General features: G+C 50.2%; 1 protein-coding gene across 1 annotated transcript in view; it reads right to left on the bottom strand.

The window, feature by feature from the left end:
* Rp1l1 (RP1 like 1) overlaps positions 1 to 11487 on the bottom strand; it is a 14612-nt gene extending 3125 nt beyond the window's left edge. The window contains 5 exon segments of the mRNA XM_029561103.1: positions 104 to 205; positions 208 to 1693; positions 1695 to 2065; positions 3791 to 3926; positions 10870 to 11487. Of these exon segments, the coding sequence (XP_029416963.1) occupies positions 104 to 205; positions 208 to 1693; positions 1695 to 2065; positions 3791 to 3926; positions 10870 to 11487 (2713 nt within the window).
* Positions 11488 to 16984: the final 5497 nt, after the last annotated feature.

Below are 16984 nucleotides of genomic sequence, written 5' to 3'. Positions count from 1 at the left end.
TGATCCTCCCCTTCCTCCTGGTCCTCCCCCTCCTCCTCCCTGCCCCTCCTCTTCCTCCTCGCCCCCTCCCCCTCCTCCTCCTCCTCCTCCTGGCTTCCCCCGCCACCAGGGGCCTTCCACAGAACAACCCTCCCAAGCCCGGCGTGACCTTCAGCTATTCTGCAGTTACTGCCACTGTTACTGCTGCTTGAAGGGTGGTTCCCAGAGTACGTTGCTCCTTGGGTGAAGTGGGGCAGATGCTGTTATCTACCCAGCAGGTCTCAGAGAAGGGGGCCTGTGTTTGACCACTGGGAGTCCCCAGGATGGAGGAGGTAACAGTCTGTGAGCAGCAGTGGTCTTGAGGGGTCCATGAATCTTCTGCTTCCGGCCATCTGTACGGCAAAACAGAGGATGAAGGTTCAGGGGTGCTCCCTGCCTCATTTCATAGGGAAGCAGCCCCTTGCATACAGACAGGTGTGGGAGCCACAGAGTGACGCCTCGACTCGGTGTCCCCTGCTGGCTCTGCAGAGCGAGTGCTAGGATGGTAAAAACTGGAAACATGGTCTGAGTTACTCACAGACGTGATGGTGGATTTGCTGACTGCTGGTGGGTCCTGAAAGCCAAGGGAACCAAAGAAGGGTGTTCTGAGGCCCCTGGAAGGCTGATTCCCGATACCTGATGAGTTTTGAGGATATTGTGGCTCTGGGTCTCCTGTACAGGTCTTTCCACTGTCTGGCGGCCTTGGTATTTGTAGGACTGTGAGTGAGTCCAGTGGGACCTGGGTGACCCTGCAGTGGTGACACTGCCTGGCTTGGCCTTTCTGGGTCACTCGATGACAGACAGAGACACTGGGCAAGCACACAGCACTCGCTGGTCTCTTTTGCTTTCTCTTCCTCTGCTGGGCTGGGACACAGGCAGGCGCTGGGGGAATGTCCCTCTCTGCATCCCAAGAGCCAGAATGGTCTGGAGCCAGGGGTAGTCTTAGCACAGACCCACCTCTGGCCTCATGGCACCTAGTACCCTGTTCACACTTCTCTTTATGAAGGTCCATGTGGCTCAAGGAAAAAGGGCTTAGGGTGGGAACACAAGTGCTATCACCCTGGGTGACCTTACCCTGGGAAGTCATGGCCCTTGCTTGGCTCGTGCCACTCTTGTGATGACCAGCCCACTCCCCAGACTTCTCATGAGACTGGGCACTGTCTGATGTGTCATAAAAAGCCTTTTCCATATCTTGGGTCCTAGTTCCCAGGCTTTGGCATTGTCCCAAGTCACAGAGCCCTGTGCCCTCTGAGCAGGGGCTTTTATCAGCTTCTAGCTCAGCCCCACTCTGGGAAGAAACTGAGGAGGCTGGACAAAAGCTGTCTCTGCCTACCCCATCCTCTGGGGTCCAGGGGCAGCAGGAGCCTGGCTGGCTACTTTCAGGGCATCTGAGACTTGAGGCTGGGCTGGCACTGTCCTTGACATGTCTTTCCCTTCCATTGGCCCCCTGGCTCCTGTGGCTCCTGCAGCAGGAGAGTTGGGTTAGCTCCCATCTCTTCTGAGCTGGCCCTGTTCCCTTGCGGGTAGTCAGGGGATTCCTCCAGATGTCATAGCCTGGCCCTGGCTGCTGACCTCCATCAAAGGCCCCCTGGCATCCTCCATCAAAGGGACCCAGTCCTTGGGCTCCAGGCTCTGAGAAGCCCCAAGTGTGGCCCTCTTGTCTGCAACAGAGGGGGGTCAGCTTCCCCCAGGACCTGACCCTCCCCACTGGCTGCTGTAAAGACACTGGCATGCCCCACCTTCTGGGACCACCTCAGGGCATCCTCGCCCAAGAGCAGGAAGCGTACTTTCATCTCCACAGACAGACTGCCATCCTTATTCATGCAGACCTTCTTCTCCACATCATCACCAGCCACCAAGGGGCCAGGCAGGGAAGGAGTGTCCTGAGGGTACCTGTTCAAGGCAGGTCCCACCCAAGCAGGGTGACTGGATTTAAGATGGTCACTGAGACCAGACCTCTCTGACAGCAAGGAAAACGGCTGCAGCCTGCTGCCGGACCTGGACCTCGAGTGCATCATGCTCTGCTTGGCCTTTGGTCCCCAGTATCCTGTTGCACAGTGGAGTAGGAGGAGAGAGAAAGGCAGTGAGCTACTGGGCAGCATGGGATAAAGAAGAACATGAACAGTGGCAAGACAAGGGCAGAGCCGTTCTAGAAGGACTATCTTCAGAGGCACCTGTGGGACCCACAGAGAACTAAGAACGAATTGTCTGAATCCAACCTCCATGCTCCCAGTGGCCTGCTGGGACGTTTGGGTAGAGCTGTTTCCTGATCTGTTGAAGAAACTAACTAATACAGCTTGGGTTGTGCCTCTATGCACACAGCACTTGCTACATATAAAAGTTAGTACATATAAAGCTACCGTGTAGAAAGTTTGTTGCACAGAATGTTCACTGCCCATTTTAATGCTTGCTGCATTCCACCAGCCATAGTCAGGGTCTGGAGAGACATGGCATCACAGGTAGAGCAGAAGAGTGGGCATTCACTGACAACTCCAGTACAGGAGGCAAGCTCAGGGATCTGATGGCAAACTGTAAACTGTGCTGCGATTAGTCATGGTGACTGACCTTCCTCATGCTGGTCAGGCTCTAAGAATGATGACCGGGAAAGATCTGAATACACTGTACCAGTTCCTGATAGTCTAGCCTACACCCTGGGTAGGAAAAAAGAAAAAGGGCTTCTAGTGATGGAAAGCTGCCCTAGGGAAGAATGCAGCCCCGGTTTTCTCACTTCATCTCCTGAGCTATGCTTGATGGGAAGGCAGGACATTTGTGCAAAAATTGTACCCACAGCCAGCAGGACAGACCCAAATGGGTACATCTGGGCAAAAGAAAGCATCAAGCAAGCCTAGGGGCTCCTCCGGAGATGAGCCTGGACCATCGTCTTTGTGCCCCAGCCCTTGATGTGTCACAGTCGCTGACACCTTTGTTGTTCATTTTCTTAATGGAGTCTCACAAAAAAAGAGTGCTTAGTTCACTCACCAAAACCTCCCCGTTATCATTCCAATAATTTTGCTGTAGGTTTTATTATGCACTTGTGAACAATGCCGTCAAAGTATATTCTAGTAACAAAGCCTAGACCGTGGCACAGTGCAGCCTTTTTGCATGAACAAATAACCATCTGCATGTCTGCATGGATGGTTCACAGTCATGGCATGTTTTGTCATTGCACTGCAGACCATGCTGCAGACCATGGCTGCTGCTCAAGATAGTCATGACTCTGAAGACCTTGAATGCCACCCTCACAGGGCTCAGCACCTTCGTGATGTCATGTCCACTGGGATTCTTTTTAAAAAATTTTTTTGAGTTATTTTTATGTGTATGAGTGTCTTACCTGCATGTATGTAAATGTATCATGTGTACAATGCCAGAAGGAGTTGGATTCCCTGGAACTGGAGTTATGGTTGGTTGTTAGCTGCTAGGTGGGTGCTAGGAACTGAACCCAGGTTCTCAGGAAAAGCAGTCAGTGCTTTTAACCATAGACCTATCTTTCCAGCACCCCCCCCACTGGGATTCTTAACGGTTATTTTAGATCCTGAAACCTTGAGCTAAAATTTTTCCTGTTTTAAAATCCCACAATATTCTCTTATGTGCCCAGCAGGTTTTCTACCCAGTTAAGAGTGATAGAAAGAGGAAGAAGCCAGAGACCCTGGAATGCCTGGAAGACTGAGAACCAGGCCGAAGCACCTTTTCTGAGTGGTCCAGAAGTGATAACTGCAAGTCTATGGCACCACCATCCAGTGCCAGGAAGCCTGGAAGCCCCAGACTGACTCACCGCTTTTGGTCCTTGTAGTCAGACCACATAAAGGTCCCGTCCTGTTTCTTCCTTCTATCCCCGTATGTCTGAAGGCCTCATTCCCAGCACACACCAGCAGAGCAGGGCCCTGCAGCAAAGTCTGCAGAGAGTCCACCTGGAGGAAGGGAGAATGGAGTTGGGAGTCCAGGGAGGAAGAACTCCATCTCCCAGCTCCCTGGCTCCTGTACATCCCATTGTGGGTCTCTATACCCTATGATGTTTCCATCACTCGCCTGTGGCTGGCATCCTATTGCATGGCCTCTTTTTCTCCACCAGCTGAGAGCTTGTTACCACAGGTCACTTGGCATGGAAGAAAGGTCAGGGCCCTAAAGCTACTTCCCTGTGTGTACATATACTCCCCTGGAACATGTTTGTAAAGCACCCATAGCAGAAAACTCACAGCCCCCATGTGGAGTTCTCCCCTATAGTTTTCCCAGGTGGAGAGTTCTCTCTAGTGTCTGACTCTGTATTCCAATACAGTCTGAACCCACTGTCCCTGGGTGGAGCAGTGGGGACAAGGCCTTGTTCTCCTAGGCAATCCTTCTCTTCTTGAACTCTCTAATAGTGTCTAGGCTTCTGCCCTTTCCCTGGACCCACCAACAGGAAGTGTCCCTGCTGACTCCTGGCTCAGAGCTGAGCAGGCTACACTCCTGGATTCTATTCCAGCAAGAAGGGACCATCTTAGAGGATTCACCCTGCTCCAGAGGCCCTGCACATTTGAAGGCTTACACTACTATTGGCATGAACTGCAGTTTGCTGGGGAATTCCTTCCCATATTTAAAGTGTGGAGTGTGTTCTTTTCAGTTCTCTCAAAATAGAAGGCAGACACATTTACAAATAAGCACCACCACATGGTGATTAAAATGGCCAAACTCTAGAACCCTGACAACATCAAATGTTGAGGAAGCTGTGGAGCACCAGGAACTCTCACTCGTTGCTGATGGGAATGAAATATGGTATAGCATATGGTATAGCCACTTTGGAAGACAGTTGGACAGTTTCTTACCAAACAAGAACACTCTATGTGACTCCACAGTCATGTTCTTTAGTACTTAACCAAAGGACACATAGCTCTCCCAAATCACACATAACTGTGTTATCTTCCAGCACAGTTCACTAGAAGTTTTTTTTTTTTTAAACTTCTAGGTATATTTCTTCTTTGACTCTATCTCACAACTATGGCCATGACTCAGATCTATCCATTTATAGATCAGCCATATTTTGGGGAGATCAGACTCTCCAGCGAGGACTGGTGTATAAACAATGCCCTTATCCCCACAGAGAGGTAGAATCCAGGATCTGTGGAAAAGAACACCTGCACCTTGGACATCTTTTGTTTATGTCAACTGTCACAAGTGAAAGGAAGATGGCCTCTGCTTCACTATCAAGCCTTTTATGGTTCTGGTGCCTGCTCTTCAGCTTCTACGCACCACCTTCTTCATTCTGCTGTATCAGCCATGCTGGGATGATACTGAGCCCAGTCATCCCAGTGATGACCCCAGCAGCGCACCGCCTTCAGTGAGCTACAGGCGTCTCCCCTGATGGGTCAATTCAATGGCAGTCCAGTCTGGGCTCCTCCAGGCTTTCAGTGAATCTTGAGACACTGAAACTTTAATCAGAATTCCTCTCTGGTGAAGATATCAAGAGAGAATTCTGCTTTCTGTGCTGAGCTATGGATGACACAGTATGTCACAGGCAGTGAATTTTCAGTGTGGGAATCTGAAATTTGTTATGCAACTTGGTTGGGTTTGAAGGTGATGACACTGGTGATGATCACTGGTGATCACTGGTGATGACAGTGGTCCATCCTGTAATAGCAGCAGTGCAGTACTACTTGGCTCTTGCTCTGTGCATCGTAGATTCTCATTTTAAGACTTGCAAAGGCCAACTGGTAGGATGACCTTAAAAGTGGCAGGATCAGCATCTAAACTGTCCATTCAAGGACAGCCAGAGGCTTGGACACCTCCACAGCAGTTGCCAAAGAAGTACTTCTTCCTTTGTAGCCAAATCTCAGATGTAGAAATGGGATTCTGCTGGGTGCTGGGATACAGATGGACCATATGTTCTGTGGTCCATGAGGACATGAAGCACGTGCTGAAGCAGGGCTACAGCTAAGGAGTGTGGACTGAGGCACAAGGAAACTGAGCTGGTGTCTCCACTCAAGGCTCACCTGGACCACTGGGTTGCAAACGCCTCAGCACATACCTGGGACTTCCTGGGACATTCACTAGCACCAGCAGACTGAAGACGACCTTATAGGATACTGAGTCACAAATAGTTTTACAGTTTGTCAACATGGCCTGAAGTTGGCTGTGACAGCATTACAGATCCACTCAGGGGCCATGAAAGTGGGGGGTGGTGGTGGCGAGGGAATCATTGAGTTTGGTTGATTTTTTTTTTTTTTTACAGAGGGATCAATAATTAGAGACAATGACTAGAGGTTCTTTAGCCATTTATGGGCAGTGGTTAGGAGCTCCAACTGGGACTCAAGAACTAGGAAGGACCAGGCTTGGAGGGCTGGTAGCAAGGAAATCTGCAGAAACTTCCAAAGTATCTCCACTCTGGCCTTGGTGAGTGGTCACCAAAAACGCCGGTTGCCCTTTCCAAGCTATCTTCACTACAAAAGCTACTGTGCCTTCTCAGAGGATGCTCTGCCAAGGGTGGAAACTAACATTCAACTTGTGATTTGCATCATACCTTGAGGAACACAGCCAGCCACTTGGTGAGAGGCTAATGAAGCTGCATCCTTCTGTCACGGCGGCAGGTACATACTAGGGATGTTTCTGTTGGGGAGTTTCTACTCACTGGACTAGGCATTTGTTTTAGAGATGATGTTCCTCACCCATCATCCTTCTTCCAATATCACCCTATGCAGGCTTACAGAATGCCTATTCACCACTGATGTCATCCACGAAGACTTTATGGCAAAGGATGTGCGGCAGCGGGCTAGCACCCACATAATTCACCGAGTAGCTGGGCATGGTGGTGCACACTTTTAATCCCAGCGCTCAGGAGGCAGAAGCAGGAAGATCTCTGTGAGTTTGATGTCAGCCTGGTCTACATAGTGAGAGTTCCAGGCCAGCCAGGGCTACATAGTGAGACCTGTGGGAGGCATTCCTCTATGGTGTTGAGGTGTTTTCTACAGGATGGGATGCTGTTTCCAAGTCAACAGATATGGACTGCTGCTTCCATTCTCCACAGACACCTGGGAGTGAGAGAGGCTCCTTATTGCTGGCAGGTCTATGACCCAGCCATGTACACATTCCTTCCTGTCCTAGCAACTTTGGACTTTGTTGGTTTGGAGGCCTCAGACCCAAGAGAACTGGAAGCTAGAGGTTGAGACAGTCACCTGGCCATCCAGGGCTTCTCAGGATGATGAACCAACAGGCAGAAAGGGGGTTTCTGGGTAGGATGGGTGATTGGTTCTGTTATGAAGGGGAAGTCAGGCTGCTGTTTCACAGTGGGGACAAGCCTGGTGGGGGCCTTTTGAGGCCGCCATGTGCAGTGGGAAAAGTTAACCACAGACCCCATACAGGAGGGGCCTCTGAGGACTTAGACTCCCAGGGTTATGGCTTAGTCACTCCACCATCGGCCGAGGAGCCAGCAGAAGGCAGAAGCAGCAGATGAACAGTGGAAGGGAATTTTAAACATCAGCAACAGCCTTGTGGGAGGCTGCCTAGTTTTCTTCAAAGCTCTCCAAGGTATGTATTTGTCCTGGCTAGTTTCTATTGTCAACTTGACATAACCTGGAGTCACCTGGAAAGAGGGAACTTCAACTGAAGAATTTCCTCAATCAGATTGACCTGCGGCCGCATCTGTGAGAGACAGTCTTAATGATGATTGGTGTGGAAGGGCCCAGCCCATTGTGGGCAGCACCATCCCCAGGCAGGTGGGCCTGGGCTGTGGAGGAAAGCTGGGAATGAGCCAGAGAGAAAACCAACAAACAGCATTCCTCTAGGGTGTGGGTTTCAGCTCCTGCTTGAGCCCCTGCCTGGAGTCCCCTCGATGATGAATTGTGAACTGGAAATGTAAGTCAAACAAATGCTTCTCTCTCCTAAGTTGATTTTGGTCAGAATGTTTTATCACAGAAATAGAAGAGCAAACTAGGACAATACCACAGCCAATTTCTTTTTACTTGACTTCTTAATTTTTAATATTTTACTTTTATTTTATTTTATGTGTATGAGTGTATTGCCTGCATGTATGTAAGTGTACCCATGTTGTACAATGCCCTCAGAAGAGGGCATCAGATCCCCTGGAACTGGAGTTATGGAGGGCTTTTTGTCACCGTGTGGTTGATGGTTACTGAACCTGGGTCCTCTGTGAGAGCAGTCAGTGCTCTTAACCACTGTGTCATCTCTCCAGCCCCCTTGACTTCTTATATAAGGAACTTTGCTGGTCAATAACTTTGATAGTGCTTAAGGGAGAGAATAGCAAGATGGGATTGTGACCAAACTAGAAGGCAGGGCACAATGATGATGTGAAGACTTTGGGGCAAAAAGTGAATATGTTTGTACTTTTGTTGAGACAAAATCTCTCACTACATAGCTGAGACTAATCTGAAACTCTACATAACCCAGGCTGGCCTCAAACTTGCAATTCTCTTGCCTCCGCCTCCTGAGTACTGGAATTACAGGCATGTGTTAGCATGCCTAATAAGTAAATAAAATTCTGACTGTAGGAAGGAGAGCTGCCTTCACAGCTAGTAAAGCTCAGGTTTGTAAGTAGAAGCACTAGTGGGGCAGAGGCCCCAGTGCTGAGCAGTTGTAGGCACAGACTGTGAGGAGACCAAATTAGGTCAGTCCCGCTCCGTCCTCTGCCATGCCCACCTTTCGGGGAGACTCATGTTCTTCCAGACCTAGAAAGGCACACACAACACTCACTAGCCTCCGCAGTTAGGGCTGGGCACAGGCTGGATTCTCCTTCAGTTGGGCACCCTTGGTCAAGAGTGGGAAGAGAGCAGCTTGGCAGATACCAGCTCATCCTGTGTGTGGCTGGTGTTGCTGTGCTGTGGGGCTTGGGAGGTGACAGCAGCTGAGGGAGCAACAGCAGACTCTTTCTCCCAGTGATTCTTCGAGTTAGGAGGTAGCTATGGCAGCTTGTTGAGTGCTGTTTCCTAAGCTTGTCTGCCACCCCACCAATGTGTTCTTGAAATCAACCTTCGAAGTGGCTTCCAGCAAAGGCAGTACCTTCCTGAAGGATGTGGTAAAACATCCCTGTAGACCCAGATCCAAGCTCAAACCTAGCAGTTCCCTAAGGCCCTGAGTTAAATCTCTATGCTTAAGGGCAACTTGAGTGGTTTGTTTACTACACTAAACTCACAATTGAGAAGACTGAAGAAAAATGAATAGTGTGTCAGTGCTCATTACACACCAAGTATTTCCCAAATGGGAGCTAAGAATGTGAGTCAGGTTGCCTTGTTTTGCGTTATGTGTATGTGTGTAATTGTGTGCGTATGTGTGTTGTGTGTGTAGTGTATTATGTGTTTGTGAGTATATGCATGTGTGCACATGTGTGTGGAGGTCAGAAATCTACCCTCCCCACCTTATTTTTTGAGACAGCAGCTCTCAGTGAAGCTGGAGCTCACCAAATTATCAAGGATGGATGGTTGGTCAGTGAGCTCCAGAAATCCACCTGTCTCCGCCTCCCCGGGGCTGGGAGGATAAATAGATGGCGTGTTTCCATGCTCAGATTTTCACATGTGCTGGGGATCCCAACTCAGGTCCTCAAGTTTTCATGGTGAGTTCTCTACCAGCTGAGCTCTGTCTCCAGCCCTGGTGATCACCTGTTTGCTTAACTGATTTGACGTAATACCTCCGCCCTCTTCACTTTTAAAAACATTGTTAAATTCATTCATTTATTGAATTATTTAATTGTGTGTGTGCGTGTGCGTGCGTGTGTGTGTGTGTGTGTGAGTGTGTGTGTGTGTGTGTATGTGTGTGTGTGTGTGTGTGTGTGCGTGTGTGTGAGTGTGTGTGTGTGTGTCTGAGTGTGTGAGTGTGTGTGTGTGTGTCTGAGTGTGTGAGTGTGTGTGTGTGTGTCTGAGTGTGTGAGTGTGTGTGTGTGTGTCTGAGTGTGTGAGTGTGTGTGTGTGTGTCTGAGTGTGTGAGTGTGTGTGTGTGTGTCTGAGTGTGTGAGTGTGTGTGTGTGTGTCTGAGTGTGTGAGTGTGTGTGTGTGTGTCTGAGTGTGTGAGTGTGTGTGTGTGTGTCTGAGTGTGTGAGTGTGTGTGTGTGTGTCTGAGTGTGTGAGTGTGTGTGTGTGTGTCTGAGTGTGTGAGTGTGTGTGTGTGTGTCTGAGTGTGTGAGTGTGTGTGTGTGTGTCTGAGTGTGTGAGTGTGTGTGTGTGTGTCTGAGTGTGTGAGTGTGTGTGTGTGTGTCTGAGTGTGTGAGTGTGTGTGTGTGTGTCTGAGTGTGTGAGTGTGTGTGTGTGTGTCTGAGTGTGTGAGTGTGTGTGTGTGTGTCTGAGTGTGTGAGTGTGTGTGTGTGTGTCTGAGTGTGTGAGTGTGTGTGTGTGTGTCTGAGTGTGTGAGTGTGTGTGTGTGTGTCTGAGTGTGTGAGTGTGTGTGTGTGTGAGTGTGCGTGTGTGTGAGTGTGTGTGAGAGTGTGTGTGTGTGAGTGTGTGTGTGTGCGTGTGTGTGAGTGTGTGTGAGAGTGTGTGTGTTTCTAAGAAGGAAAGTGTGTGTGAGTGTGTGTGTGTGAGTGTGTGTGTGTGTGAGTGTGTGTGGGGGGGTTGTGTGTGTGTGTGTGTGTGTGTGCGTGTGTGTGGGTGTGTGTGTGTGTGTGTGTGAGTGTGTGTGTGAGTGTGTGTGTGTGTGTGTGTGTGTGTGTGTACTTGCATGTGGCGGTCAGAGGACTTATGGAATTGGCTCTCTCCTCTACCATGTGGGTCCCAGGGATCAAACTGAGGCTATCAGGCTGGGTGACAAGCACCTCTATCCGTTGAACCATCCCACTGGCCCTCTCTTCACCTTTAATGAGTAGCAGAGCAATCAAGAATACTCCCTCATTCCATCTAGGTATTTGGACTCAGGGTTCAAAGGGCCTGGCCACCAGCCTACCTTTTTCCCAGTGATTGTGAACACCTGCTTCACAGGAAAATGCAGCAGCTCTGAGGCTTTGCTGAGGAAGGCCATCAGGTTCCTGGTGTTCCTGTGGCTGAGAACCACTGTCTGCTGGCATCTAGGGTCTCCGTTTCTCACCAGTGTCATCCTCCTGGGGGCCAAGGGACCCTTCCAGGAAGAGGATGTTCCTAGTGCCTCACGTCCACCTTCAGACCCCTGTGACTTCACAGCAGAGGGGTTTCTCCTCTGCAGCCGGCCTGGCTCTCTGGGAGTCTTAGAAACCTTCTTATCAGAGCAGAGGTAGCAGCCCCCATCTTGCAGCTGCTCCAGGGCACTGAGGCCATGCCGGCCGTGGGGTGTGGTGACAGAACGCACCCCAAAGGACAGGGGCACTCGTTGAGACAGCTCATCCATCAGGGCACTCAAGGTCTTGAAGGTGCGCTGGTGAACAGCTACGCGAACCCCAGTAAACTGGGGATCTCCTCGCTTGAGGAAGGTTATCTTCTTGGCTGGTGTCACTTCGGTGACAGAGGGAGTGTGAGCCACAGAGGGTAGGAGACACTGCCTGTGGCTCGGGGCCCAAGCATCCCCCCTGTTTCCCAGGGTGCTGTTCATGACGTGGTGGCCCAGGGAGCTATAACAGACAAAGAAAGAGGGATCAGAGGGTAATTCATAGAACTGGAATATCCTGTCTCCTCCTTTCTTTATAGCAGTGCTTCCTGGTGCCCCAAATGAGTTCCATCTGGGTTAAAAGGCAAAGATTTGACATTGAGAAAACCTGAGTTCTAACCCCCAACTCCACCACTTGGTTCCCATGGGACTCAGGAGGCCAATGATATAATTTGGGTGGAGGTGGCCCTCATCTGTAGAATTCAGCTTAGTCAATCTAGATAGCAGTGATAAGCAAATGGGTTTGTGTATCTAAAGTACCTGGCAAAAAGCATGAGTCAAAAGCCTTTCTTCTGTCCCTTGCTCTGTTTTCCTTGCCGCTACCTCTTTCTCTTCTAAAGAAGTAGGTAGGCAGAATGAAGACTGATAGTCAGAAGCCCCAGGCAGCATGCTTCCCTCCCCTGGGGCCTTCCCAAGTGCCCTGGGAATTCCTACCTCTCTTGACTCCATTCCTCCAGCTGTCAGATGGAAGGATGGAGTGGAAGCCTGGTCCCAAACCCCCAGGGTCAGAAAAGCAGTCAAAGAAACTTGAAATCTTGTCTATTATAACCCAAAGGAAGACACATCACTTCATGTTCTGTGTCTGCTTTAATATAAAAATAAGCTATGGCTCAGTGGTAAAGGTGTTTGCTGCCAAGCCTGATGACCTAAGTTCGAGTCCTAGGACCCACATGATGGAAGGAGAGAACCAACTCCCACAAGTTGTCCTCTGACTTCCAATTCCTAGACACACAAAGACATTTCAACCCCAAGTCTTTTCAAGATGTGTGATGAACCTAGTAGGTAGATATCTCAGTCTGCTGCCACTGCCAGGGGAGACTGAGGCACAGGTCAGCCCCAGTATCCATTCCCCTGTCCCACTGTCCATGGCATGCGGCCTCACTGTCTCCTAAAAAAGCCTTTCCCATCCTAGATCACCACGCTGTGTTCTGTGTCTCTGCTGGTCAGGCTGCTCTGAAACCCAGATTCCACCTGTGCTCCAGAACCTTCCATGGCTCCCCAGTATCTGCAGAAAAAGACCCCTCACCCACACCCCACCATTCAAGGACTTTTCCCCTTGTCCCATCCCCTCGGTGAGCCTTACCTCTTCTTCCTATGGGGGACTCCAAGGTTCTACCTGTGGTGGCTCTGCCCTCTGCACCCTGCTGTGGCTTTCCTCTTTGTGGTGCTCTCTCCAACCTCCCATTGCTGGACCAACGCCCATTTTCAGTTAGCTTCTCCGACAGCTCCTACTTTCCAGGCTGTGCCTTTCCTGGCCCAGTCTGCCTGGGAAGTAGAACGCATTTGTCCTTTCCAGTGTGCCCAGATCCATGCCTGCCTGGCACAGAACAGGGCTGGGAAATACAGAGATGAATAATACTGACAGTCACAGAGCTTTTTGCTAGAGGCTGGGCCTGTAAGTCAGCTTGGACCTGAACAGTTGGAATCAGAGGAGACATCGTCCCAACTCACAGGTGCTCAGAGCTGTGGGGGGATACTGCCTAATGTACACAGGCAGATCATAGTCCTGCAGCCTTCGGTGCCTGTTCACGGCTGCCAGGGACACACCTCCCTCCCTCACACTCCTTACTCTTCTTTCAGTTCCACGTGTCTGACAGAAAGTAACTCTTCTCAGGCTGAACTGATGGCTCAACAGTTAAGAGCACTGGTTGCCCTTGCAGAGGACCTGGGTTTGATTCCTAGAACACACATGCCAGCTAACAACTGTCTGTAACTCCAGTTCCAGGGACTCCAATGCCCTCTTCTGACTCCATGGGCATTGCAGAACATGGGTGCATTCACACACATGCAGGTAATACACAAACACACATAAAACAAAGTAATAAATAAATTTAAAAGAGAAACTAACTCTTCTCTCACTTTCAGAATTGTTGTACACAAAAGGGCCTTGTGATCTGGGTTAGCTGTAATTAGATTCTGTGACCTCCTCCTACCAGCTAATCCCTGCAGCTGCTCTCAGTCCTCCAGCCGATGGCCCTGCAGCTGCCAGGCATGCTAACCTCCAGCGCCTGCCCTTGGGAGCAGCTTTTCTTCCCTCTTGATCTTCATACTTGCTCACAACTACAGCTTCTGCTAAAGAACCTAGAGAAGAGGGAAGAGTTACCCTGTGCCCAGCACTACCATGTCCCCAGCACCACCATATCCCCAGCCCCACCATGTCCCCAGCATGATCACATCACCAGGATCACCACATCCCCAGCATCACCACATTCCCAGTGTCACCATGTCTCCAGCACCACCATATCCCTAGCACCACCATGTCCCCAGCACCACAATGTCCCCAGCACCACCATGTCCCTAGCACTATCATGTCCCCCAGCACCACCATATCTCCAGCATCACTGTGTCCCCCAGCACCACCATGTCCTCTAGCACCCCCAGGGGACAGGTCTTTTTCCCCTGCCAGCCTGCTTACTCATAGAGGGACCTATGGGACAACAGCTTGGCAGGATGCCCAAGGGAAGGCAGGAGGCTGGCCTGGGGTCAAAGCAAGGCCCTCCTTGGCTCCTCCAGACCAAGGCAGTCCAACAGTGCAACCCAAGGGCCTGACTACCTCTGGCATTCTTCTAGAACTGATCACCAGGTAGATTTTTGAAACAAAGACATCTGCAGGATTCTAAGTGCCAAAGAGGGGGTGGAAATTCCTGATCCTCCTCCCCATGAGTGTCCTGCTAGAGTGTGACAGCATTGCGCAGGTAACTGCACACACCTTCACCCTCACATCTAGCAGCAATACACCCGCACATCCATCCATACATATGTACCGTGTTCATCACTTGCACCCTCAGACACTCACCTGTGCGTAGTCTCATTGACTCACACATGACACATGCATTGCACACGTGTACCCACATGACACACATTTCAGAAAACAGAAGGAGCTGGAGGAGCAGAGCTGCTTGGCTGGGGTCTCTGAGAGGGATGCCAGGGGAGAAATCACAGGAAGAGGAGTTGCTGAACTCTAGCCTTGTCAACTCATGAGGAGAAGGTGCAGCCTCAGCTCACCAAGGGTCTCTGAGCATCTGCTTTTCCAAGCTGTACACTGGGTCACAAGAACACAACTATGAAACACCTATGGCAGCTCCCCCCAAAGCCTGCACACTCCAGTGTGCCAAGTGGACACACTAATCCACACTGTGATAAATGACTGTAGCTTTTCAGTCTGTAATCCCATGGACCCTAGGACCAAGTCCCCTCTCCTACCTACAGACAGGCCTTCAGTGGTGACACAAAGGACTTGATCTCTAGCTGACACAAAGTGGGGAACATCTCAATCATCCCTTCCCACCCTTCTGGTCTCCATTCTCCAGTGCTAGCTTCGAGGAGACTTCCCCTCCTTCGCCAGCTGAGCTAAGGATGTGGGCTGGTCCAGTGAGGGTACCCTGCACCTGTGGGCTCCAGTTCCCACATCCTGCAGCAAGAACTCATCACCATAGAAACACCAAAAGCACCGGGACAATCACTCTCCAGCCATTCAGGCTCTCCTGAGCAGCAAAGGTGTGAGGCATCCAAAACAGACCCTCCAGGTACAAAGAGGTTAGGAGAAAGGGCCAGGGAAGAAGGACAGTAAGACGGTGTCCTCCCAGCTAGGGGTCTCGTGGGCGGAACTGGTGTGGGACATACAGGGAAGGGGTAGGGGAAGCTTATATCAGCTGAGCTGGCAACTGAACTCTGAAGGAACCCCCCCTCCACAGGCTCCTACAGGAGAAAGCCTCATGCAGTGTTGAGGCCAGCCAATTACAGGGGGTCTGCTTCAATTTTCTAAGTACCTGGAGGTCCACAGGGTGAAGACAGGGTCACAAGGGAGCCAGGGTCTGGTTGGAAAGCTGTGGCAAGTTGTCTTGGTGGCACAGGGACTCTGTGTTCCCATCACTGGGGGTGGAGTATCACAGGGAGCCTCAGGACCAGAGGACACTGCATCTGCCTGGAGGGGCTGAGCGGAAGGGTTGGGGCGGGGGACTGTATCAGGGGGAAGTGGATTGAAAGCAGAGGCTTCCAGCTGGGGACAGGGGAATTGGAGAAAAACAGATTAAGGGAGAAAAAATAGAAGTCACAGGAAATACTCAAAAAGGTGACAGGCCAGTGGAGGAATTGGGCTGGGTGGGCCCCGGGGACCTGGAGGAGGAAACGGGTTTCACTGGCTAAAGTCCTAGAAGTAGGCTCAATCAAGAGAGGGGCTGGAGGCCGGCAGGCCAGCAAGACAGGCAGACTCAAAAAGAGCAAATGGGACGACTGCAGTCGACAGGCAGGGACAAGGGACGGTGACAGCACAGCTGGACTCAAAGGGGATGGCCAGGAAGGAGGGGACATGCTGGAGACCTGGGACAGCTGAAACCAGCTATATGCAACATGAATAGTAAAGTCTCCAGGGAAAACAGGGCATGCAGCCCCGCAGAGACAGGGAGTCACTGACTGTCAGCTGGGAGCTAAGTCCTCCCTAAGGTTCCACTGCCACAGGGCTCTACATGAGCCGAAGGGGGTCAGGTAATCATTTTAGCACAGTCTTCTCTAAGGAGAAGGATATGATTTTTATGAACCCCTAAGAAAGGATTAAAAATGATGGCAAGCTAAGACAAAGACATGGTATTAATTATAGGCTGTTTCCCCATTTCAGAGACATTAAAATGTGTGTATGTGTTGGGGGGAGCAGATTTGTGTGTTAAAGTCAACCTAAATATAGGCTGATGAGGCCCAAGCACCAGTGAACACCAATTCATGATGGAGTGTAAGATGGCACAGCCCTGAAGACAGCAGGTGCTCAAAAACTTAACAGTAGAATTAGCATAGAGCCCAGCAATCCCATCGGTGGTATACCCAAAGGAACTGAATGAAAGCAGGGTCTAATGGAGATGTTTGCACGGTAGTGCTCTTGGGCATTTATTCACAGTAGCCAGAAGCTGGAAGCCACCCAAGTACCCACCCATGGATGGATAAGCAGCATGTGATCCATCACAGAATGGATTAGTGAGCTTTAAAAATGAATGCCATTCTGATGTGCTATGACATGGATGAACAGGGAAGGCACTGTGCTAAGAGAAACAAGCCAGTCACAGAAGCACGAGAGCTGTGCTATTACCTCTTTGAAGCGGTCCCTGGGATAGCCAGAGCCAGAGAGCAGAACGGTGGAGGACCCAGGGATAAGGAGTTGGCATGTGACGGGTCCAGAGTTAAAAGTCTGAAAAGCTGTAAAGGTGGTGAGGGTGATGGCGTTGCCACCCAACTGCATAGTTGAAAAGGGTAAATGCTAAATTTTAACTTATGCCCATTTTACAAAAATTTTAAAAATATAAAATAAAATAATTTTTAGAATTGAATTTAAAAAGATAGGCTGTGCAGGGCATGATGTCACATACCTACAATCCTAGAGTTCAGGAAAATGAGTTCAAAGCCAGTCTGGGCTACCAAGCAAGACCATATTCATATATATAAATATATATATATT

Source organism: Nannospalax galili, unplaced genomic scaffold (assembly GCF_000622305.1).
Source record: "Nannospalax galili isolate Female #2095 unplaced genomic scaffold, S.galili_v1.0 scaffold612, whole genome shotgun sequence".
Lineage (NCBI taxonomy): Eukaryota > Metazoa > Chordata > Mammalia > Rodentia > Spalacidae > Nannospalax > Nannospalax galili.
The sequence above is the reverse complement of the archived record's forward strand: the minus strand, read 5'-3'. Positions and strand labels throughout refer to the sequence as shown.